The 23,884-nt window shown below is 49.5% G+C and overlaps 1 protein-coding gene across 8 annotated transcripts in view; it reads left to right on the top strand.

Moving 5' to 3' along the window:
* Nav2 (neuron navigator 2) overlaps positions 1-23,884 on the top strand; it is a 625,897-nt gene that overhangs the window by 312,567 nt on the left and 289,446 nt on the right. Inside the window, exon 1 of one of the 8 annotated variants that reach the window (XM_050122144.1) lies at positions 21,272-21,702. The exons of the other annotated variants lie outside the window; for them this stretch is intronic. Within the exon in view, the coding sequence (XP_049978101.1) occupies positions 21,652-21,702 (51 nt within the window). The 5' untranslated portion in view covers positions 21,272-21,651. Of the gene's footprint in view, positions 1-21,271; positions 21,703-23,884 lie in introns of those variants that run through there. 8 annotated transcript variants of the gene reach the window in all.

Here is a 23,884-nt window from a genome sequence, read left to right as displayed (position 1 = left end):
GAATGAATGTCCCTAGTGGTTTCCAGATTTCATCTCCCCCTGCCCTGCTAGGTGGTTACAATGCCCGCTGTTCCAGTTTTCTAAGCACGTTCCTAACTCAAGGTCAGTGTTATTTCCAGCGGCTTCTGGCTTATACGTGCGTCCCACAGACAGAGCAGAGCTCACCTGCTTACCGCCTGGTGCCTCTCTTCTTCCTTGTTTAGTCCATCAAAAATTAGTAGCCAGTAGTCTCTGTTCGTGTCCTCTAGTTTACTGTCATAACCTTATCCCTGCCTGGCTTCATAACATGTGCACGTTTTCCCTTTATCCTTTTCTGTCGTGCAATGAAGCCGTGTGAGGTCTGGACCTGTGTGCAGTATTCAGAAGAGGCAGGACTTAAACAGGGACCAAATGGCAAGCTGCTCCCTGTACTCTCTTTAGCTCTGACTTAGGAGCAGACTGCTGGCTCAGACATTCACCTTGGGGGGCAAAGGGTGCTTCTGACCTATTGGACTCCCTCAAGTCCAAAACCATGGATCTAGTGGCCTCAGCCACATCTGCCAATCACAAATAATTGATCAAACATTTTAAGAAGAAACCTCTGACCCCAAGAACTAATGACACCGCCCATCTTGGAAGGGAAATGTGTGGGTGTCATTTAAACTGATTATTAAGAGGGTGACTGGTACTGATTAATGTGGCTTGGAGAAATAACTATGGAAATACCCAAGTCTCAGCAAGCAGTGGGAATGGCCGCATGGGCACTGCTGGGAATCTTTTCTAGGTCATGCCTGTCAATAAATACATATCCATATAACCCCATAGTCCCCTGACCCTCTTCTTTTATTGCAAAAAAATCTGACATATTTGTCTCCGAAAAGCTCAGTTGTATAGACAAGGGGGAAGGATAATCACATTCCCCACCATCCTATCTCTGAGGTAACAATTGTGAAGAATGTGGTCACTTTCCCTCTACTCCGTGTGTGTCTGTGTGTGTGTGTGTGTGTGTGTGTGTTTCCCTTCCTAATCGACAGCTATGCATTTTGTGAGCCATATTTCAGAAGCCTTCACCTCTCAAGGGCATCATTCCCTGCTATGAAATACTTTTTAGTACAGTTGCTGCGAGGAGCTGGAGCGATTTAAGTGCTGGGCCGGGCTGTCCTTTACTGAGCTCACCCCTGACAACAGGAGAGAAAAGACGTTTCCAGCCGGGGTTGCCCAGACCCACCGTGACTGGCGCTGCTCTCGCTGGGTTGCACACTGCTGCCCTTGCTCTCGTGCTCATTAGCTCAGTGCAGCCTCACTGCTGTGGGGTCAATGCCTGCGTCCTCCTCGCTGCGTCCTCATTGCGCATGCACGCTGAAGCCCAGGCAAGCTCAGGGGACGCTAGGAGGTACTTACCCCATGAGAGCGGTACAGCCGCTCTGTGGAGATGGAGGGACCCGAGCGCCACCTGCCTAGCGGTGCAAAGACACAAGGAGAGAATGGCTGTCTGGATCCAGGAGGAGGTCTCTCACCAAAACTCATGGGTGATCTCTGCCCTTCTCGCTGCAAGGCTTCCTCGTGCCAGCCTCCGCAGCCCTCTTTCTTGGAGCGCCCTGATGGGTTAGTACATCTCACCTGCGCCAGCCCTGAGTGTTGGGAGAAAGGGCAGAAAGAAACTTGGTATGGGAGGTGTTAGTTAGTCCCTCCTGCCTGACTACGGAGAGCTTGTGTACCGTGCATACTTCAAGGCCCTCATGCATAAGACCTACACAGGGACCTGCATCCTTCTTTATTTACCATCTACCCAAACCCAGGAAGTCTTAATGAATCACATCTACAAAGGCCTTATTTTCAATCAGTTTATATCTGAGGTCCAGGAGGATATGGGTGAGGGAAAAACATTAACCCCCACATAGGATCAGTGTGTGAAGCATTTAGAAGGGTCATGCTAAGAATCTATTTGGGCCGGGTAGTGGTGGCACACGCCCTTAATCCCAGCATTCGGGAGGCGGAGGCAGGTGGATCTCTGTGAGTTTGAGGCCAGCCTGGTCAAAAGCAATCATGAAGGTTGAAAGGAAGGACAAGTGGGTCGGGTCGGGCACAAGTCCTCTGTGGGGCTGCTTCCATGTTTTCTCTTTCCTGACACAGCTCTCCTGGCCTTGTCACTTTCCTGCGTAAGGAGCCTGGCAGGTCTCCTGGCAGAGTGTTTCCTGAGACTGGCAGCTTCTCCCTTCTGCCTGCCCTGGGCTGATAAGAATGCAGTGTGAAACTGTTCAGGGTGGATGCACTAGTCACAATAAAGCTGCTGAAAGAGAGAGAGCTCAAAACACCAGCGGGCTGGGACCGGAGCGCCCCGTCTCTGGGGTGAGAGCGCAGGCCGATTCAGTTTCCCGGTATCATCTGCACCTGCTTTTGTCTCATTCTGGGTCCCTTTGCTGAGTTGGCCTGTACAGGTCTAGCTGGTTCACCTATGCAAAACTTTCTGTGCAGCTGAGGGACAGGACCCTGTCTTCAGGAGGTGCGGGCGCCGGCTGTTCTTCAGGGGAAAGAGCCAGATATAACAGCCCAGTGCGGGTACAAAAGTCTTTGATGATCTTCAGTGCCCATTACCCCCCCACCTCCAGCCACGCTGCTGGGCCACTTAGGCACTTTCTGAGGCTGAGAGTTCACAGGAGCCTTGGGTTGCTCTAAGTGGTGGAGGCCCAGGCTCCACCTGCCAGTGTGACTTGCCAAGGCCGATGCAGGCTTGTAAGAGAACAGGTTTAGTTGAGGCACCGTGGGTCTCAGTGGGTGTGAAGAGGACCTGGGACTTCTGTCCGTTTTTAGAAGGCGATCTCAAGCAGTGTGGAAGTTCTCCTCATTGGCCCTGGCAGGGATGATGCATTCGGACTTGCGCTAGAGGGAGCAGGAGACAAACCGTGGGGATGAGGAGGGAGTTTGGACCCTGGAATTAAAGATGTCGGCTCTGCTGCTTCCCACTAGCTGTGTGATGTAGAGTAACTCCTGTCCCCCCATAGGTTTAAAAACCACAAACCAAAGGGATTTACATAAAAATAAGCAAGATAAAGTCTCTAGGAGGTATGGTGCTCTATGGCAGCAGGAGTATTGATCTGAATACTGTTCATGGATGGTCCTATAGGCTGCACCATAGCAATTAGTGCTGCGAGGGTCTGGAGAGAGGGTTCAGTGGTTAAGAGCAAGTACTGCTCTTGCAGGGGGACAGAGTTTGGTTTCTATCACCTACAAAGGGCAACTCACATTCTCCTAGGCCTCTAGCTGCAGGGGATCTAATGCCCTCTTCTGGCCTCCGTGGGCACTGCATTCATGTGCACCTCTCTCTCTCTCTCTCTCTCTCTCTCTCTCTCTCTCTCTCTCTCTCTCTTACACACACACACACACACACACACACACGACTCTCTCTATCACACACATACATACACTCTCACAAAACCCTGTCTTTTACACACATACACACACTCTTTCACACACACAGAGAGAGAGAGAGAGAGAGAGAGAGAGAGAGAGAGAGAGAGAGAGAATTTAAAAGAGAAACGAGTTATATAATTATCTCTCTCCTGCAGGCAGGGAAGTCAGATGTTTGCTGAAGCCCAGATGACGGCATAAATGCAAAGGTTCGATTCAGACTTGAGGTCCATGAGCTCAGCCCCATCCGCCCTGCCCCTCTCGGTGCATGCTGGAGTGATTCAGTGCCAGAGAAACCTGATGGGGCTCACAGACAAAATGACTTCTAGTAATGGTACAGAAAACACCCCAAGTGCTGAGATGGAGGGATGAGACTCCATGTTTGGCAGAGAGGAAACATTAGAGTATAATAAGAGATGTTTACTCAAGGAGTGGACAGGCTATGGTTTTGAGGGGCAGAATGGGGACGGGCACAGGAGCTGGGCAGGTTGCATCACAGGGGAAGGAGGCAACAGCTGTGCTGAATCTATCCTAAGGGGCCACGGGGACTTGAACTCAAGCCCACTCACTGATTGCCATCCCGTGGGACGAGAAAGGCTGACTGAGGAGAGGTTGACGCCTGTGCACAGAATGGTGGCTGGGCAGTGGGAACACAGCATGCTGTGGATATGACATGTGTGTGCAGGGGTACCTGCTGATGCCACAGGAAGGTGGCAGATTCCCTGGAGCTGGAGTTACAGGAGGTTGTGAGCCACTTGACCTGAATGCTGGCAACTGCATTCTTGTCTTCTACCCGAGCACCCCACGTACAGAACCATCTCTCCAGCACCCAGACAAATCTTTCTTGACATAGGAAAACGGACATTGCTTTGAAGAGGGGCTTGTGTTATAGGATGTGACTTGCTCCATGCCAGGGGCTACTTACTCTGCTCCTTGGACAAGCCCCTGGGGATTTCTGGATCTCCAGTGTCCTGGCTTCAAAACAGACAAGAATGACATCCTCATGGTGAACTGCGTACAATAGCAAGCATAGAAAGTGCTCACCACACCATGGATGATGCTATTACTCTTGGGTCCAACTGCAGAAGGGACAGGTGAGTGGTGATCTTGGAATGCCGGGGCAGGGAACATGGCCTTTCCAGCACCTCTCCAAGCTGATCTTGTTTAATTCTCAAGCATTTGTTTTTATTTGCCTCTCTCCTATTTCCTTATTTCTCTTGGTTCCTGGGAGAAACTCAGGCCTGTGGAGTGTGAATTCCGACAGATTTTGTCTTCCTTTTCCTCATGTCAGGAGCCCCGGCTCTGCCAGCACATGGGTCTGCCAGTGTGTGGCCTTTCCAGAGTGTGGCTCTACCATTGTTCCTCCAGGGGCAGCTGGAGAAAGGTGTTCTGTGCAAGTCAGTGGATTCCTAGGATTGTCTTTTGTCCCTGGCCTGTCTCCATTTCCAGTGGAGCTCTGAGCTCTGGGATGTGATGCTGTGTTGTGTCCAGTCAGCGAGCTGCAGGTGATAAAGTAGAATGGTGGTGAATCACTTTCACTTCGGGGGAGACCACAGGCATAGCAAGGAAAAGGACAGGCTATACACAGCAGCGAGTTCTTGCGCTGTGGAAACTGACCATCCACTGGGGATGTGTGTCCCTTTGGTGGGCTCTTCCAGGCCTGGCTGGTGCTCTCTGCTCGTTTATTTCCTCTCAAGAATGCAACCCCTAACAGTGTGTTTTGAAAGCCACGCCGTTTTGAAGTAAAGCCGGAGTAAGGGGAGAACCCGGTGAATTTTCCAAAAAGGAACTGAGCCAGAAGGATCCAACCCCATCTTATAGCCCAGGTTAAAAAGAACCAGCAGTGAACCACAAGCACCGTTGACTTTGGCTCTGAGATCTGTAGGGGAAACCAGGGAGCAAAAATAACAAGGAATCTGCGGGGCAAGCAGTATTTGCTTGGGAGCGCTCGGCATCATGGGCGTGGGTGCGCACTACCATAGGGGTCCTGTCCCGTTTGCTCTGCTTGCCAGGGTGTGTAGTTGGAAATACGCTCTGAAGCTGGCTCTGCTTGGCGAGGGGGGCATGGAAATACTGTTCCTTGGAACCCATCACTCACCTGAGCTGGAGGCAGAAAGTGACTGCTTGAAACTTAACCACGCAGCCCACTCAATTCCTAGGTCCAGGGACCAGGCTGGTGGGTACCGGCATAGCCCTAGGAGGGGTCAGCAGGAGGCCTTGGTCTTTAGGGGTTTTTATTTACTGAGTACCTACTGTGTGTCTTGCAGAAGACCTGGGTTGTTCCTAGTACCCACATGGTGATTCACAACCATCTATAGCTCTAGTTCCAGGGGATCTGACACCCTCTTCTGACCCAAGGGCACCAGGCACACATGTGGTACACATACATACACAAGGGCAAACACACATATACATAAAAATAGAAAAAAATCTTAAAATATATAAAATTTGGAAATATACACACACAAAAGTAAATAAGTAATCTCTGATCTATCATCTCATACAGACACACACACACATTCCTCACACTCCTCCATGATTCCCCAGTACTCTTAGGATAAGACTCAGATCTATGTGATGACGTGGACAGCCTTCCCCAAGCAGGTCCCAGCTTCTTGCCTGCTTTCTGAGATCTTTAGCATTGCTTCTTGTACTCTCAGACTTTCTTGCACCCCTCTGATGTGCTTTACTGACTCAGGGCCTTTGCACAGCCTTAATGGCGCTTCTTCATACTCCCTGCTCTCACTAATAAAACTGTCATCTCCCTCGACACAGAGATAACTGTGGTGACATGTTCCCATTAGCGTGACACACTTGTGCGCTTGGGATGATTCCTCCCTGCAGTACCCGTAAGCTGCAGGTGGCAGGAACCTGTCATGTCCCCATTTTGTCCTCGGTGCAGGTGCATAGAAAGTATATGCAGGATAATGGCCTCTTGATGTCTATGTTGTAGCAAGGAAGGAAGGAAGGAAGGAATGCTCACAAAGACCTTGGTTCCTGAATGTCTCACTTGAACACAACACAGTAATAGGAGACCATCTGTATTTTCTCTTCCAGTCTCCACCTATCAAGATGGTGATTGCTATCAGAACTCAGGAGCATGCATAGCAAGCAGGAATCCTGGCAGATGAACATTGCCAAGAAAGCATGTACTGCCTCCCACTATCAGAACACTGCTGTTTATTTTGGCTGGGAGGATTTGAAGACCTTATGCACACACACAGGGAGATAGGGTAGACCCATGACGTGGAGGCAGGGCCAGGGGCGAGGCTCATATAACAGTCGAATGAAGGGGTGCTGTGCAAAGCCTGGGGAGGGACCCCCGCCTTTCTCAGCAGCTGAGGACCTGGACCATTCCCCCTGTGTCAAAGTGGCAGGGAATGAATAAAGTTCTGTCTCGTGATGTGCCTGGAAAAACCCTAGCGCCGTCCTTCCTAGATTCTGAAGACAAGGCTTGGGTTTACTGAGCTCTGTGACAGCTGCTGAGGGAAAAGGGCACTCGGTCCAGCCAAATGTCACTGCGGTGGCTGTGGATGGGGCGGAGTGCATGAATGGCACGGCACGCATGACGTGGCACGCGTGTAGAGGTCAGAGGACAGCTTGAGAAAGCTGATGGTCTCTGCCATGTGGGTCCTGGGGATGAATCTCATGCTGTTGGGCTAAGTGGCAGGTGTCTTTACCTCCTGAGCCAATGTGGCAACGTAGCTTTTCCTTCCTTAAGATAACATATTCATCTGGAGATCCAACAAAACAAACGGATCCTTCTTCCCCTCTCTTTTCCTTCTCATTGTGTGTATAGCATTTTCATCACCAAGAGGCCAGATCCTCCAGGTAAGAATCTACTCAGTGCTGGGCAGTGGTTGTAGCGGCGAGGCAGAGGCAGAGGCAAAAGGATCTCTGTGAGTTCTAGGCCAGCCTGGTCTACAGAGCGAGTTCCAGGACAGCCAGGTTTACACAGAGAAACCCTGTCTTGGAAAAAAAGAGAAGGAAGGAAGGAAGGAAGGAAGGAAGGAAGGAAGGAAGGAAGGAAGGAAGGAAGGAAGGAAATCTACCAGTGGGTGTGATAAGAATTTGAGCTGAAAGAGGCTGGTAAAAGACAAGGATGGCAGGATGGCAGCTTGCTGGGATCAGATACCGTACAATTTCTCCACCTTCAGAACAAGAGTGTTGGTGCAGGATGAACAAATAGTTGTCAAGTGAAATGAGGCGGTCTACAGGATGGAATCAGGGCACTCTGAGCATCTCTCGCGCTCAGTATCCACTCCAGGGCCCTCAGCCCAGGCTCTGTCTCTCAGCCTCCAAGCTTACTTACAGTCCTGTGAGGGTCTACTCATGAATATTCACCATCTACAGGAACAGATGATTGCTCCTGGCTGGTTTGCTTTAGTCTGCCTTTTTCTCCTTAGCTCATCTCAGTTTATCTGGTCCGTTAGTTTTGTTTCATTTTTATCTATTATCTATTTATCTACCTGCCATCTAGCTGGCATCTAGCTAGCTAGTGTGTGTGTGTGTGTGTGTGTGTGTGTGTGTGTGTGTGTGATGTATCCATATATATGTGAGCATGAACAGGGTCACTCACTGAATCTGGAAATGGGTTGGTGGCAGCAAACCCCAGAGATCCTCCTCTCTCTACTCCCCACAGCACTGGAATTCAAGTTCCGTGCCCAGCTTTTTAGGTGGGTTCTGGGAATTCAAACTCAGATCCTCAAGCTTCTGAGTAAGCACTCGTAACCACTGAACCATCTCCCTAGCCATATATTTGATTCATTAAAGGAATGTTGGTCTAGAGATAGCTCAGTGGGTAAAGATGCTTGCTGTGCAAGCCTGATAACCTGAGTCCAGCTCTGGAACCCATGTGTCTTCGTCACTTTTCTGTTGCTAGAATAAAGCATGTGACCAAAGGCAGCTTAAGAAGAGAGAGTTGAGGGGACTGGAGAGATGGCTCAGTGGTTAAGAGCATTGCCTGCTCTTCCAAAGGTCCTTAGTTCAATTCCCAGCAACCACATGGTGGCTCACAACCATCTGTAATGAGGTCTGGTGCCCTCTTCTGGCCTGCAGACATACACACAGACAGAACATTGTATACATAATAAGTAAATAAATATTAAAAAAAAAAAAAGAAGAGAGAGTTGATTGGGGCTTATGGCACTGGAAGGAAAAGAATACATCACAGTGGGGTGGGGGCATGGCGGTGTGGCAAGCTTGTGGCAGGTGCAGGAAGCTGAGTGCTCTCATCTTTAATGGCAAGCACAAAATAGAAGGGGTGAGCTGGAAGTAGGGCAAGGGTATATACAAACACACACAGACACAGACACAGGCACATACATACACACAAACACATACACATACACAGACACAGGCACATAAACACACAGACACAGACATACACATACACACAGGAACATATACACATACACGCACAAACACAGACCAGACATACACACAGGCACATACACACACAGACACACACAAGCACATACACACAAAAAAAAACACAGACACAGACATACATGTACACACACAGACCCACACAGAGGCACATACATACACACACAAATACATACACAGACACAAAAACACAGATACAGACATACACACACAGAGGCACATATACACACACACACAAACACAGACATACACACACATACACACACAGACACATACACAGGCACATACACACACACAAAAACACAGACACAGGGCTGGAGAGATGGCTCAGTGGTTAAGAGCATTGCCTGCTCTTCCAAAGGTCCTGAGTTCAATTCCCAGCAACCACATGGTGGCTCACAACCATTTGTAATGAGGTCTGGTGCCCTCTTCTGGCCTGCAGGCATACACACAGATAGAATACTGTATACATAATAAATAAATAAATAAATAAATAAATAAATAAATAAATAAATAAATACACAGACATACACAGAGAGACACACTCACAGGCACATACACACACACAAAAACACAGACACAGACCTACACACACAGATACACACACACACACACACTTTACTGAGCATTCTTTTCACCTTCTGGTGGGCTTTAATTATCCTCTAAGCATAAACTACACTGAGCTGGAGATCTCTTCTGGAGTTTACCTCTCCTGGGTTACAGTCTCAGTTCTGTGACTCTGGAGTGAGTCAGCTCAGCTTGCTCAGCATAGAAAGCGTGAGAGAGTCAGACATGGTCATGTGTTTAGGAGATGGATTATGGGACTAAGCACATGCTTCTTGTGTGCTGGTATAACAAATGCCACCTCTTTAATTATTAACTCATCCCTTGCCACAGACGCCATTGGATTGTTGGTGCATCTTCAGTTCCTAACCAATCACTGCTGTCTGTACAGCAGGTAAGCGTCCGTTATATCAGTATTTAAGGTCAGGGAACAGCTGCCTTCTCTTCCTTCCTACTTGTCATTTGAATGAGTTTATTCTTGCATTTATTTTGTGGTAGGGAAAATTATTATAATAGAAACTTGTTTACTTGACATTATTAAATTCAGAGGTAAGAAACAAGTCCCTTTTACTGCCTATGAGCATAGAAATCCTTCCGGGTATTTGGGAGAACCCAGTTTGGCCAGAGGGCACATTTTAAGTAGACTCCTACGATGCAGGTCAGATGTGGAGTAGAGAAACTTGAACACCTGGTTTGCCTCCAAGATCCAGCACTATCCAACTTGGAGAAAACTGCTCAACCTTTAAGGTCCATTTTCCTTATCAGCAGAATGGGAGAAACAAGTGGAAAGCTCTATCCTCCAGGCTCGTTAGAGAATCGAGATTAAATGCTTCCCATGTAAGCGTCTCCAACACATCCTTTGCCTCTTTTCTCAGGGAATGTTGGAGATGTCTTTGTTCCATATGTTTTGTGTGCTGTGTGCACATTGTGTGTGTCTGTGTCTCTGCTTTGATGTATAATCCTTATCTCAAACTGACTAACTCCCACCAAAGCAGATCTCCCGATCCCCCAAACTGGATCACAGACTGCTTCTGTCTGGGCCGACAGCACCAATGTGTACCTGGTGTGTGCTGGACCCTCCGGGTCAAAGTGCCCCACTCCCCTCCTCAATGCTGTTCACCTGCTAATGTCTGAACATCAGCTCTGCCTCCCACCCCTTGCCATCCTGCACTAGCTGCCCCTACTCCCCTCAGGGGTGGCCTTCACTGCTGCCACCTACTCAGGACCCTCACAGCACTTTCTCCAGGGAGGAGTCAGAATATTGATGGGTGCATGTTGGCAACCCTCCAGTAACTTCCTATAGGCACTATACTGCCCTCTAGATGTCTGTCTTAGATTGATAAGCATACTTTCTTGGTTAAAGGCCAGATAGAAAACATGCTAGGTTCTGTGGGCTCAGCAGGAGTCTGGCATATGGTCGCCTCCATTTCTCCACCTCCACCTCTTTCTCTTCCCAAGCTTTCAAAACTGTGAAGATGGTTCTTAACTGATGGATTAGTAAAACCACGTTTTGAAGACTAGATCTTGCCCAGGCCACTAGACTGAACCTTAAAGATAGCTCCCTCCTCTCTCTCTAGCCCTCTTCCTGGCTCACCCTGCCTTCTGTCATTGGGCACCTGGACCCCTTCTTTTTAGAGCCCGTGAATAATGGTTTTCCCTGCCCAGACCCACTGGTCCCCCAGGTCTCCTTGTGGCTTGCTTTCTTTCTTTCTTTCTTTCTTTCTTTCTTTCTTTCTTTCTTTCTTTTTTTTTAAATATTTTTTATTGTTTATTTACTTTATGTGCACTTGTGTGAAGGTGTCAGATCTTCTGGAACTGAATCTTCAGACAGTTGTGAGCTGCCATGTGGGTGTTGGGAACTGAACCCGGGTCCTCTGGAAGAGCAGTCAGTGCTCTTAACTGCTGAGCCATCTCTCCAGCCCCTCCTTGTGGCTTTCTTGCGGCTGCATTTAAGTCTCTACTTGCAGGTCCCCTCCTCAAGCAGCCCCCCTCCCGCTTGAGTAAGCTCCCCCCCCCCACTCTGGTATGCTAGCCCTAGCTGGCTAGCTTGTCCTCTTCGGACAAGCTTGTCCCTCCTGTTGCTCACCATTAGCAGTGCTGGCACTTCAGCTTATATAGGACGCATGCTTCTTTTGCCTCTGTTGTCACTGTCCCCCCCACCCCACCCCCAGCACTCAGAACAGTTCCTCACACTCAGTGGACATTGAAGAGATGCCCATTGCCTACGCCAATCCAGTTAGCAGGATCCTGCCAGGCAACAGGTTGATTTCAGCCCCCACGGTGCCTCTTTACTATAGGTCCTCCCTGGGCATCTTCAGCACTGTGGGCTCTGCCTAAGTGGGGAAGACTCTGCATAGGCAGTGCCTGCAGGTGGTAAGCACTCTGCTTGCTTGCTGTCCGGCCTAAAGATTTGTCCATGTGTGCACAGAGCACCGGAGGAGAGGGCCCCAGGGAACAAGTCAGGCTTTGAAGTGGGATGATCTGTCCAGCTCTGAGAGAGCTGATGTCATTGGAACATCTTAGCTGATAACAGCTTCAGGGAGCCAGTTCCAGTGTCTCTGGAAGAGGCGGGTGTGTGGCTTCTGGAGCCGGAGGAGTGCTGAGATAAACAGCCGTGTTTCCTGGATTGCATAGCCAGCCGGCTATGAAGCTGAGCTGGAAGACTGGAAGGCTGGTGCTTCTCAGGCCTAGGTGGGTCATGGTGGAAAAAGCTGATCATGCTAGGAGCTGCTTCAGGAAGTATGGTGCCTCCTAACACCAGCATGAATTCCGGGGAGTCTCCTTTTAGGGGCCTCTTGAGGGATGCGCCTAGAGCTGGCAGGTACATCCTCTTCCCACGGTTCAGAAGCCCTGAAAGGAATGGGCTTAGTTCAGGCCCTCCTACAGAAATCGCAAGGGTGCCTGCAGAAGATGGTTGTGTACTCCAGACATACTTGGTACCCCACTTGCTGCAGTTCCAGCACTAGGTCAGAGGTCAGAACAACACACAGAGGATCAGGCTGTCAGCCAGAGGCTACACTGACTCATTCCCCAGGCAGGGACTAGAACCAACCTTGGCACCGGAACTAGGTCAGGCCATGCAAAGGTGAAGACATCCCTTCCTTGGCAGATACTCGGACTAAGAGCATGTCTGACTCTGGGTTCAGGAAAAGCTGTCTGCTGTGTAGTTTTAGGGTCTGAGAACACGCAGCTAGATCTGCTAATGATTTGAGAGGAAGGAGGACAAGGGCCCAAGAGCTCATGACAGGTAGTTCATGGGTGTGCATCTAACCTCAGCTCTTGTCTGCAGCCTGGAGCCAGTTAGTTGGTCTTCCTGGGCTTTAAAATTCTCACTTTCACAGTTTCCTGGGAAATCTTGTCACCCTCATCTTCCGGACTTACTACAATCAAATGAGAGAATAATGTCCTCACAAGGACCAAAACTCTTCAGCCACATGTGACTCCATCCCTCATCCAGTTGTATAGAGCAGAGCTGCCAATAGCAAGAACAGACACCCGCACACGTGCTGGGCCCTGCCTCCCTTTTCACGTGTGTGCGCTTGTGCGTTCCTCTGCAGCCTCAAGAGAGAAACTGTAGAATCCTCATGCGCAATGGAAGCTGCAGGCCACACAGCCTTGCTGAAGAACTTCCCCATGCCCCACAACACTTGAGGGCCTCCGTCCCAGATCTGCGGGCTCCCAGCCCAGCCCCAGGGCTTCCTCTAGAAGATAATAGCCCATCTGTCTAGGGAAAACAGACTGATTTCTATCCTTCCCTGCAGATAGACTCGGTCCCAGACAACTGCAGCAGTTCTGACCCAGATTTATCAACTCTAAGGGATCCAGCTGGGACCGTGAGTGACACTTGACCCCTCCCCCAATTCTGGAACTGAGAAGATGCTAGGAAATGGACCCCCCCCCCCCACATCGCACCCACATTGCAGCAGGCGGGCACGCATGCGTGGCTTGAGTTTCCCCCGTCTATCTCGGGCCTCTCCCGAGAGAGTCTTCAGGGCCCTGTAGCGGGATGCAGTAGGACGCCAAGGTGCTCTCTTTGCAGCCGTGTATTTATTTTTATTTTATGGGTGTGATTGTTGGCCTGCATGTGTCTATGATGCCTACACAAGACAGAAGACAGCATCGTATCCTCCGAAACTAGAGTTACAGATGGCTGTGAGCCTCAGTGGAGGTGCCTGGTTCTGAACTCGGATCCTCTAGAAGAGCAGCTCTGAACCACTGGGCCATCTCTCCAGCCTTCAACTTATTTTTTCAAAATTAATAAATGTGTTTATTTACTCGGTAACATGGCAGCAAAGTATATTTGCCCCCTGAGCCATCTTATTGGCCTTTGTTGAACTTTTGGTAACTGTTTTCCATCCCTGTAAATTTTTTGACTTGAGATGGGGGTCTGACTGTGTAGCCCTAGCTAGCATGGAATTTGCTTTTAGACAAGGCTGGCCTCTGCTTCCTTAGTGCTAGGATTCAAGGCATGCACCACCACACTCGACCCATAAAATGTAATTTTTGATTCTCAGTATTGTGTGTCTCTACTCAGTGACAAGATGGGGACAAGTGGGGACAGGAGAATTTCCCAGAGGCTCACAGGCCAGCTAGCCTGGCAAACCCAGCAACAAGCAAGAGACCTTATCTACAACAAGGCTAAAGACCTCTAAGCAACATCCAAGGTCACCCTCTGACCTTTATATGATGCTGTGGTGCATGTATCCATGCCTGCACATACAAACATACACACATCATGCACACACAGAAACATAAGGAGGAGGAGGAGGAGAAAGCATGGCTGCCTGGGTAACTGACCTGATAGGGCTTTGGCAAACAAAACTGAGTGGTGGTGAGTTCTTGGTGGTCATGTTCACTGGAACATGACCAGGAGGAAGCTGCGGGGAGGCCTGAACAGCAGAGCAGGCTGGGATTCTTCTCTTGCTCTAATGTGGGAACTGAGGACTGCCCAGAAAGGCCCAGGCCAGCCCAGTGGCAGTGACAATGGCCAGCCCCGGTTCACAGGCTGATGTGGAAGCCAAAGGCAGACAGCAGCTGCACCAAGAGGACTCCTTTGCTAAACAATAGGCTCTGTTCTGGGATTTCCAGGGTGGTCATTTGCGGACTTTGAAATAGAAAGTGATTTTGCACACACACTGTCTGGGACTGTGTCCCTTTCTTCCTGTTTACATCAGCTTGCATCCTGAGGCTCAGACCCAAGTGCCAGCTCCACCTGTCCCCTGTGGAAGTGTCCCGCTCCTGGCCAGAAGGAGGAAGAAACCCAGAGAACGGGTTAAGCATGTGTGTGTGTGTGTGTGTGTGTGTGTGTGTGTGTGTGTGTTTGTATGCACACGTGCATGTGTATCTATGCACACATGTATGTGTGCATGAATGTGCATGTGTGTATATCTACATGCATATGGTTGTATGTATGTTTCTACCTCCTGGAAGGAAAGGGTGCTGGAAACAAGTGTAATTAGTTTATCATTTGGTTTATCTGAGGGGAGGTCTCCCACACCTCCACCAGGTATCAGTTTGTAATTCCTTTCCATTGTGTTCACTTAGTTGGTCAGTCCCAAACCTTGTGGGTGAGAACTCATTGCATTACCTATAGCCAAGGCTTGTAGAACTGGGCTTATCCCCTAACAGTTCCCAGGAAGTGTGGACCACAAACATCCCTCTAGAAGACATGCTGCTTCTTAAACTTCCATCCCTAAATCTTTAGGGACCAGAACTGGCCAAGAATAAAAGGAGAGATCCTGCAGCAAGTACCAAACCAACAATCACTCCTGCATTAAACCACAGCCTCAGACAACAGAGCCCAGCAACCCAACAGACCCCAGGGGACTCCTGGACAACAACTGCCTTCCAAGCTGCTCTTCAGAAGTATTCAATACAAACCAAGCTTGGACTAATGACAGTTGTAAACTGGCAAGCTGGGATGCTTCAGCTAGAGTGGCCCCGGCTTCTGAGCCCACACTGCCATGTCAGGACTCTTTGGCTTCCCTCTGACCTTACATGAACCTCTGGCCCACTAAAGAGGACAGAGAAAGATAAACGGAGTCCTTGAGCCACTCCCCAGAGGTCCTCTCCCGACACTATGCTAGGTCAGAAGTAGGAAATTCACTCCTGGCCAGTAGGGGATGGAGGCCTGGCCACACAGAGGCTCTTCAAAGGGGTGTCAGAGGTCACCCAGAGATTGCACAAATTCAAGCCTTATCTTCCTCCTTGAGGTAATTGGGGAGGAGGATAGTGGAGAAGCCTTGAGGGCTGCGGGGTTGAATTGAGCAAATAAATACCAGGGGTCCCTGGCAACTCTCTCAGATTTGCTGGGACATATGCTGTCTGCTCTGGGAAAATTTGTTGGCCCCAAATAAGCCAAAACAAACCACCTAAAGGTGCTTCCTTTGGAGCTTTAGAGTGAGTCTTCGGTCACTTGATGCTCCATCCCCAGACTCTACCGTGAGCAGCACTGTTTGAGATCTATAGAGACGTAAGACACAGCGCTTATTCTCCAGCCTTGCCTTCTAACCACAGTGAAAGGAGATAAATACCTGCGTTCTGGATGCACAGCACACGGTGAGGCTGCAGACCTCATGAGGATGTGGAGAATGTGAAGGATCTTGCTGGACCACCCTGGATGCCATCTGATCTAGCTCTTGCAGCCTCCTGATTCACTTGAGTTTATTTTCAGTACCTTTCTTATGATACCATAGAAGATTTCTGGTACAGGGGTCCAGGTTCTTCCAGAGTAACAGGAAACGAAATGGGGTGATCTTTAAACTCCCTTCAGGCTCACCATTCTGGACTCATTAGTTCTGTTTAATCGTGCCAAGAGCAAGCCAGAGACTTGAGGGTGCACTTGGATAAGATAGAGTACTTGTTCCTAGGCAACGTATCACCTGGAGGTGATGGTGTCGGCATTGCTGTTCATCCCAACAATGAAGGGTACCTGCCCTGACCATAAGAGGTCTACTGCACAGAACGTGGAAGGACAGAGGATGTATTGAGGATGACTGGGGAAGGATGGATAATTCTGATGGGGAGAAGGACCTGAGAGAATTTCACTAACAAAGTTAACTTTGCTCTGGGTCTGAAAGGTCCCCACAGTACCATCTGGCAGGACAATGCCTGACAGGAACAGCCATGCCCAGGCTGAGGGAAAACCCTAACAGTTACATGGATATATATAAGAACACTCAGCCTGGTTCGGAAGAGAAAGCAGTCCAGGGACATCGGAAGAGGGTGGGAAACACTGTCCACCTAGAATTGTTCTGTCACTGGCTAACCGTCCTCTGCTGAGGAAAAGAGGGGTCTGGATTGTGTGGCGAGCAGGAAACGATACTATCAGCTCTGCTGAGGAACATGCTAGGTGGTGGCATTTAAGGTGTGTGCTAAGGAGAAGGCTTTACATTAACTTCATCTCAAGAGACAGGCAGAGAGCTGAGGCAAGGGAGTTCCTAGCTGGCACAGTTTATTTATAGGGAGGTCTCATTTGTTTGTGGGCCGGTCAGTGTGACGTTCTGTCTGCCCTCCTGAAAGCCTTAAAACTTGCTCTCCAACCCTCCCTGTCCCACAGCCTCAGAGGTCCCCATGCCCTCAGGCTGACCTTTTGAAATGAGACTGATACCCCTCCAAGGCTGGTGGAGGGAGAGAAAGCAACTCCTGTGCTCTTGGCCCTCCTTGTCCTCGGGCTGCAGATAAGAGTCCTCCTTCAGGGAGAATTAGCGTTTCTTCAGTGTGACTCCAGTTCTGAAGTGACCTGGCAGGCTGCATACTTCCATCAGACTTTTACTTTCCTTCTTAGCTACTTTCTTCCTTGGATTCTCTCTCCTTACCCGGTTTCAAAAACAAAATTTCATTAGATACAGTATCACTCTGTAGCTCAGGCTGGGGCAGAAGTTACCATGTAGCCCACGCTAGTTTCTAGCTCTTCAGCAATTGTCCTACATTTCAAGGGTTGGGATTACACGTGTGAGCCACCACACTCAGCTCCATCTCTTGCATTCTAAGATCTTGACCCTTCTCCATGTGGGAAGGCTGGGGTGAATCTTTAATCCACATGTGGATTAAAATGCCTGCATGCAAGTTACCTTCATTGTCTCTGGGAAATCATATTCCTTCCTGACAGTAACATTGTAGTCACACAGAGGCAGGATGCTGGACATTACACTTTTTGTTTTGTTTTAATGGTTTTTTGAGACAGGGTTTCTCTGCCTAGCAGTAGCTGTCCTGGTACTTGCTCTGTAGACCAGGCTGGCCTCAAACTCACAGAGATCCACCTGCCTTTAACTCCTGAAAGCTGGGATTAAAGGCATTGAGCCACCACAGCCCGGTTTATACTCAGTTTTAAGGAGTTTACAAACGGGGAGAAGAAAGTCAGTTACTCCCTCTCTGAACCTCAATCTACAAAATCCTTCTTAGCATTGCTGTGTTGATTGAGTCTCCGAAGGTGCCCTGTGTCCCACTCAGCACTACAGATGTCCAGGATGTCCACTGGCAGAGGACACATAGCATTTCTGGGACTTTCCTGTTCAAGTCAGCCCCCTGGGCTGGGGGCCAATCTCCTCATGTCATGCCACCAAGCTGATTTCCTCCTCTTCCTTCTTGGATGAGCACACCGATCCTCCTTCTTCTGTGGTCATTCCCGATCATTTAGGAGATGACATTCCCCCAGCCGGCTTCAGGGAGCCTTCACATGCATTTGTAACAGTCTGAAGAGGCTCCCCAAATCACCCCTACCCTGTCTGCACTTTTTCCCATCAGTCACTGGTCTGGCTGAAGTAGTGAGAGACCCCCTGTTAAACTGAAGCATCACCTCTGGGAAACACATTCAGCTTTTAACAGCTGGACACAGATTGGTTTATCAGGCACAGAGTTTAGGTGCTTAGAATGAAGGTGTATCACTTTAGGGTGGGAGAGAGGCAAGCAACTCCATGGATGGGCCTCTCTCTCTTAAGGAGCGAGCAGTGGTATCTTTTGGGGTGCCAGGCCACTAACTGTTTTACCCCTGGCCTTCCTTGTCCCTTTTCTCCTTACCTTGAGAAAGAAGAGCCCCAATCCCTGACTCAGAGTTAGTCATTAGAAGAGCTGGGCAGATGGGCAGATTCTGAGTGAACATGCAGGAATCCGTGAGCATTGGATGCTATCGGGTTGGAAAGGTCTAGAACACAGCACAGGAAAAGCAGGCCCAGGCTCTGAGTCTGCAGGAGTGGACAGTATAGAGACCGTCATTGTCCTTAGGAGAGTTCAGGAGAGGCCCAACCTGAGGTAGGCCAAGCTGTGGGTGGGTGGAGGGTGTCACAGCCTGTAAGAGTCAGCACTGAGTTGACAGCCCCAGGGGATGGGTCTGAAGACCGGGACTGGGAGAGGCCACCAGCAGGGAGGAAGTAGAGCGAGCACTGCCCCAAGTCATCTAATCTCCTCTAGTTGACTTCAAAGGCCAGGGCTGGAGACTACAGAAATGAGAGGAAGGAGCAGGCGCTGTGGAGGCAGCTTGGTGGGTGCTGAGTCTCTCCCCAAGGCAAGGTGTGTCTCTGCAGGGATGTGACACCTGCCGGGGTAAACTCGCAGCTGTCACCAAACAGCTGGTCTTGGCTGCACACGTCTTCTCTTTAGGTTCTCGTGCCTTGACCCCTCATTCCTACTGTCTTCTCCCTGCTGCAGCCACTATCATTCTAAACAAGTCCCGCTATTACAGAGGTTGTCCCCAAACAGGAATGTGGTCACATACCGCTCCTTAGTTGATAAAGGTGAAACCCCTCCTTTGCAGGGACCTCGTTGGCCTCAGCCAAGTGATAAACCCAACTTCTGCCATGTAGTGGTCTTCATTCCGACCACTCCACCCCTGCCATGGCACACCCCTGGTAAGGGCGCCCCCAGGTGCTTCCCAATTTTCTAGGTAAAGTCTGTCACCTGCGAGTGCTTCTCAGGCTGTGCATACATTTCTTCCTTGTGGCCCAGCTATGCAGTGTGTCTGCTTGCTTCCCTGCCAGTCACACACCGGAAAGGGAATCTTCCTACTTCTCAGCACCCCACGAGGCTGGAGAAGGACTGCACCATAGAGGCTCAAGGCCGAAAGCGCCAGCATATCTGTCTACTGCACAGGGGCATGAAAGGGCAAGTGGCCACCTCAGTCCCTGCATGGAAATCAGGCAGGTGCATTAGTGTCTCTGCTGTTCCTCTCCTTACTCCTTGCACTGTGGCAAAGACTGAGACTGGGACTCTGCAGTGACTTCTAGGGGGAGTGTCACTGTGAGTGTTGCAGCTCTCCCAGGAAGAACCATGAGCCCATAGCAGATTTCTTGGTGAATGTGAGCCCCTGGGCTGGTGGCGCCTACACAGAGGCTCTCACTTCCTCTCTTCCTCCCCAGCACCGTGGACCCCTAGATTAAAATATAAAACAGCAGTAGACAGCTGCTGCTTTGCTGTCTTGCCCAATAAGATTTTTGTCAAGCTTTAGTTCTAGAAAATAAAGATATTTTAAGATTTGGCTTCTGACTATATGTCTATTTTAATACAAAGCACACATTTTCAAATGTGTGTGTGGTATGCCATCCCCTCTAAGGCGTACCCCTGCCCTTGAGCTACAGAGACCTGGTAACTTCCACTCTAGGGCACATATACCGTGGCAACTGCTAGGGTTAGGGCAGACACTAGAGGGGGACATAATAGTTATGGTTGGAACCTGTCAAGTGGGAAAAGGTAGAAAAAGACAAGTTAGCAGAGTTAGCAGTGAGTGCAACAAATGTAGCAACGACATTGGCAGAATAGACGAGAGTTACAGGGTGGGGTGTGTGTGTGATTGCTGCATTTGCAGAGTCAGAAGTCCTTCAGAGCAGGTGACCTTAGAGATGAGACCACAGGTGAATTTAGGGGAACAGTGTTGCAAAAAAAAGGAACTGTCAGATGCAAGGCTGGAAGGACCTTGATATGCTGACACCAGAACAAAGGGGACTGTTGCTGGAGCATGGAATTCACAGATGGAGGGCAGGTAGATAAACCAAATAAATTAAAATTAAATTAATTAATTGACTAAATTAATTTAATTAAGTTTAATTTAAATTTTAATTATTTATTTTTAGCAATGAGAAAAATCAAATCCTGAAGGATAGAGGTTATAGGGAAACATTTTCATCTACTTGGTCTGTTTTAAAAATCATTCTTCAAAAGATTGGGACCCGTCTTCTCACTTCCTCTCATTTTGACATTTTGGCTGCTGAAAAGAACATATAATAACATGAAATAACATATAATAGGTTAGTTCCAAGAATCTTAGCCCAGCTCTGTCAGTTCTGGGGAGGCAGTATTACTTTCCTCCACTAATACTGCTGCCCGAGCCAGATACTACTAGGCTTGCGGTCCGGATGCCCAGGGTCACCTGGGAGGAGGGGTACCAATCCCCAAAATTTCAGAGAAAAAAAAGCATAACCCAGCCTGCAGGTAGAGGACACTGAGGAGGAAAATAAACATCAAAAGCTGTGTCCTCGCCTGTCCCCTACTCCCCTGGCAGGCTACAAATGTCCTTTCTCCTGCAGCTGCCAGGTGTGTTTGAAAACATCCAAGCTCCATCCTTCACATAGCAGGAAATAAATATCTCCAGAGGTGTGGGCTGGTGTGTGTGTGTGTGTGTGTGTGTGTGTGTGTGTGTGTGTGTGTACACGCGCCCGCGCGCGTGCGCGCGCGCGCTCCCTGAGTGCCTTCATCTATCATACAACCACAATCCAGATTCCAGCTGTCTCGGGGTGCCAGTGGTTACCATGGACAATTTGGGTGAGTTTGATGCAGAAAGTGAGATGGAACTGAGCACGTGTTGGGAAAGATGCACGCTGGTGTCCTGGCTCAGAACCAGAAAGGTCCTGGAAGCCACAGCCCCCTCTCGGGATCGCAGCCCGCCCTCCTGCCCAAGGCTGTCCCGCCTACCCTCGCCCTCTCCGCAGGAGTTAAGGACCTCCCCGCTGGGCTGGCTGCTCTAAGGTTTTCCCTGCACCTTCCCCCTGCACCGGGCCCTGCAACAGTGGCCGGTGCCCCCACCACCACCATCACCACGCGGGGCCCCAGCCTCCGGCGGGCGTCTGTGCGCTGGTGCACAGGGGAGTTACTGGATCGCGCTGAGGGAGCACGGCACTCAAGAAGTGTGGGCTCGGGGCTTCTGTTCCCGCCTTGGGTTCCCCCAGGGCTAAGGGAAGTGACCTCCGTGGCCTGCCAGGGATGCCCCAAGAACCGAGGACGACCTGGCGCCGGGGCCAGACCAGGGATTTTGCCGGCAGGTGCTTCGGCTCCCTTTTTCCGTCTTCCCTTCCTCTTTCCCCTCCCTCCTCACCCTGAAGTAAGATGAGCATGATGCTGTGGCGCTGGGAACAGAATAATTCCACCATGAAGCTGGTAAGGGCACACCGCAGACTCTCAAGCTCCACTCTGGACTCTTCCCTGACAGCCTGAATTGTTACTGAAGTGGAAAAATCCCCCAATCCTCAGTTGGTATTTCTCTGTTTTGAAGGTGCGCGCGGGTGTGTGTGTGTGTGTGTGTGTGTGTGTGTGTGTGTGTGTGTGTGTGTGTGTTGTGCATGTGTGTTTTTGAAGGGAGCACAGTTGAGATAATTAACTCCCCATCCCTTCCACTTGGGAATTCCTGAGGTACTGTGCGGTTGCACCTCCCGGTCATCTCCTTGGTGCAAAGCTGGATTCTCTGGGCCAGGATGGTCTGCCTCCTGGAGCCCTGCCCAGCATTGTGTTGTAGTCTAAAGAATGCACGTGGGTACTGCTCGCTTGTGGACTGGCTCGTTTGGGTTTGGGGATGAGAATATGTGGCCCCTCTTCTTATTCCCCCCTCACAGTGTTGTGGTAGTTGCCTTTAAAGCTTGCAAGAAGCCTCCCGGGTACTTTTGCGCTCGCTTTTCAAAATTAACTGCTGCTCGCTCCCGGGAGAAGAGAGGCCAGCAGTGCTCTCCTTGCTACTCAGGGAAGGTTGAATTGTTTTCCCATCCCAAGCAGGAAACATGATCCAAAGGCTCTTCTCCTGGCTTTGTAAGGTTTTTTTTTTTTTTTCCTGTTTTTTTTTTTTTTCCTCAGATGGTTTCAGCTGGCAGGGATAGTGATTCCCCCATTAAAGTCAGAGCACTATGACCTGGTCAGTGTCCTAAGCGTGCATTGGACCAAGGTTCCCACTTTGCAGATCTAGTGCTGAGCTTGATATATAATAAGAGCCCAATGAAGAATAGGGTGGATAAGCTGGAATTCATACTTACATTGCGGTGATATCGTTAAAGATGCTATTAAAAAACAACACCAGCAAAATAATGGACATCGAGCCCGAGTCTTCACGTAATGAAGTATTTGTTGGGAAAGTGCACCTTAGTGTTCACACTGCGTGTGTTATGATTGGCCTGTGTAACCTTTAGCTACTATTTAACAGCTTGGTTTAAGGCGCTGTAACGTTAGCAGACATTACGTGCCTTTGCTGCTCCTAGGTCATGATTACAGCTCCTTAATCCTTTCCTGGAACCTTCTCCCAGCTTGCTGTAGGAGAGCCAGCGTTCCCCTTGCTTCCTCCCGAAGCCATGCCTGAGATGTCACTCTGTTATGCCACATAGGAGAGTCAGGGCCCAGTCTGAATGGCAAAGATTGCTAGACTTAAGGCTTTTATGGAAAAAAAATGGATTCTGTGCCATGCAGAGAAACCATAAAACACCCCAGTAGATGGCATCTGGGGCCTGGTGACAGGTGCCTGAGGTTAGAACTGTGACATCTTCGCTGTCTCTTTAGCCTATAGAGAATGCTTTCTCTCACATGGGTCAGGGGTCAGTCTTTATTGGGTCTGTCTGGGTCTTTAGACTTGTCTCATTTTCAAATAAACTGCAAGGACCACCTAAGATGACTGTACCCCTTTTCCCAATCAGGCAGAGCAGGGGTAGAGGAGCTCAGACAACCTGCTAGCATGTACAAGGCAACAGTTACTATCCTGGGTACCCCACAATCCAGAGCCCAGTCAGGAAAATGCTTGGTGGGGTCTTGACATTCAGAGAGCCTCATGTGTCCCCCCAAGTGGGCCTCAGCTCCTCTTCAGAGTCTGAGGAGCAGTACATACATTACAAATCAAGGTTCTGTTGTGCACTACAAGGTACGTGACCTTAGTGGACACACCGGCTGCATCACTGAGAGCCTTTACTCAAATCGACTCCTGGTTTTAATCCTAACTTTGCCATTTACTAAATCTGAACCCATTTCCTTTTCTGTAAAATGGGACTTTGCAGTTCTCTGTCTTCATACAAAGACGCTACAGGGTAGTCTAAGAGCAGGTGCCGGACTAGAGTCTGAAGCACTGGTGTAGATGAAATGGGAACAGCCCATCTTCTTGTCCACGTGATTTTCTTTAACAATCTGTGTCCCACTTTGCCTATGCTGCTGGGCCACTGGCTTGGAGAAAACAAACCTTTCTTATCTTTGAATCATTACTGGCCCTCAGCAGGAGGGAGTTCCCTGAGAACATCTTAGAAGTCAATTGTGTGTGAATAACCGCCCACAATGGGGACTGGGGCCAGAGGTGGGCGCCTGAACTTTTATCATT

The sequence above is a fragment of the Alexandromys fortis genome, unplaced genomic scaffold (assembly GCF_014885135.2).
Source record: "Alexandromys fortis isolate MF-2015 unplaced genomic scaffold, M_Fortis_MF-2015_v1.1 scaffold_170, whole genome shotgun sequence".
In the NCBI taxonomy this organism is placed as follows: Eukaryota; Metazoa; Chordata; class Mammalia; order Rodentia; family Cricetidae; genus Alexandromys; species Alexandromys fortis.
Note: the sequence above shows the minus strand (reverse complement) of the source record. Positions and strands in the feature narration are given on the sequence as shown.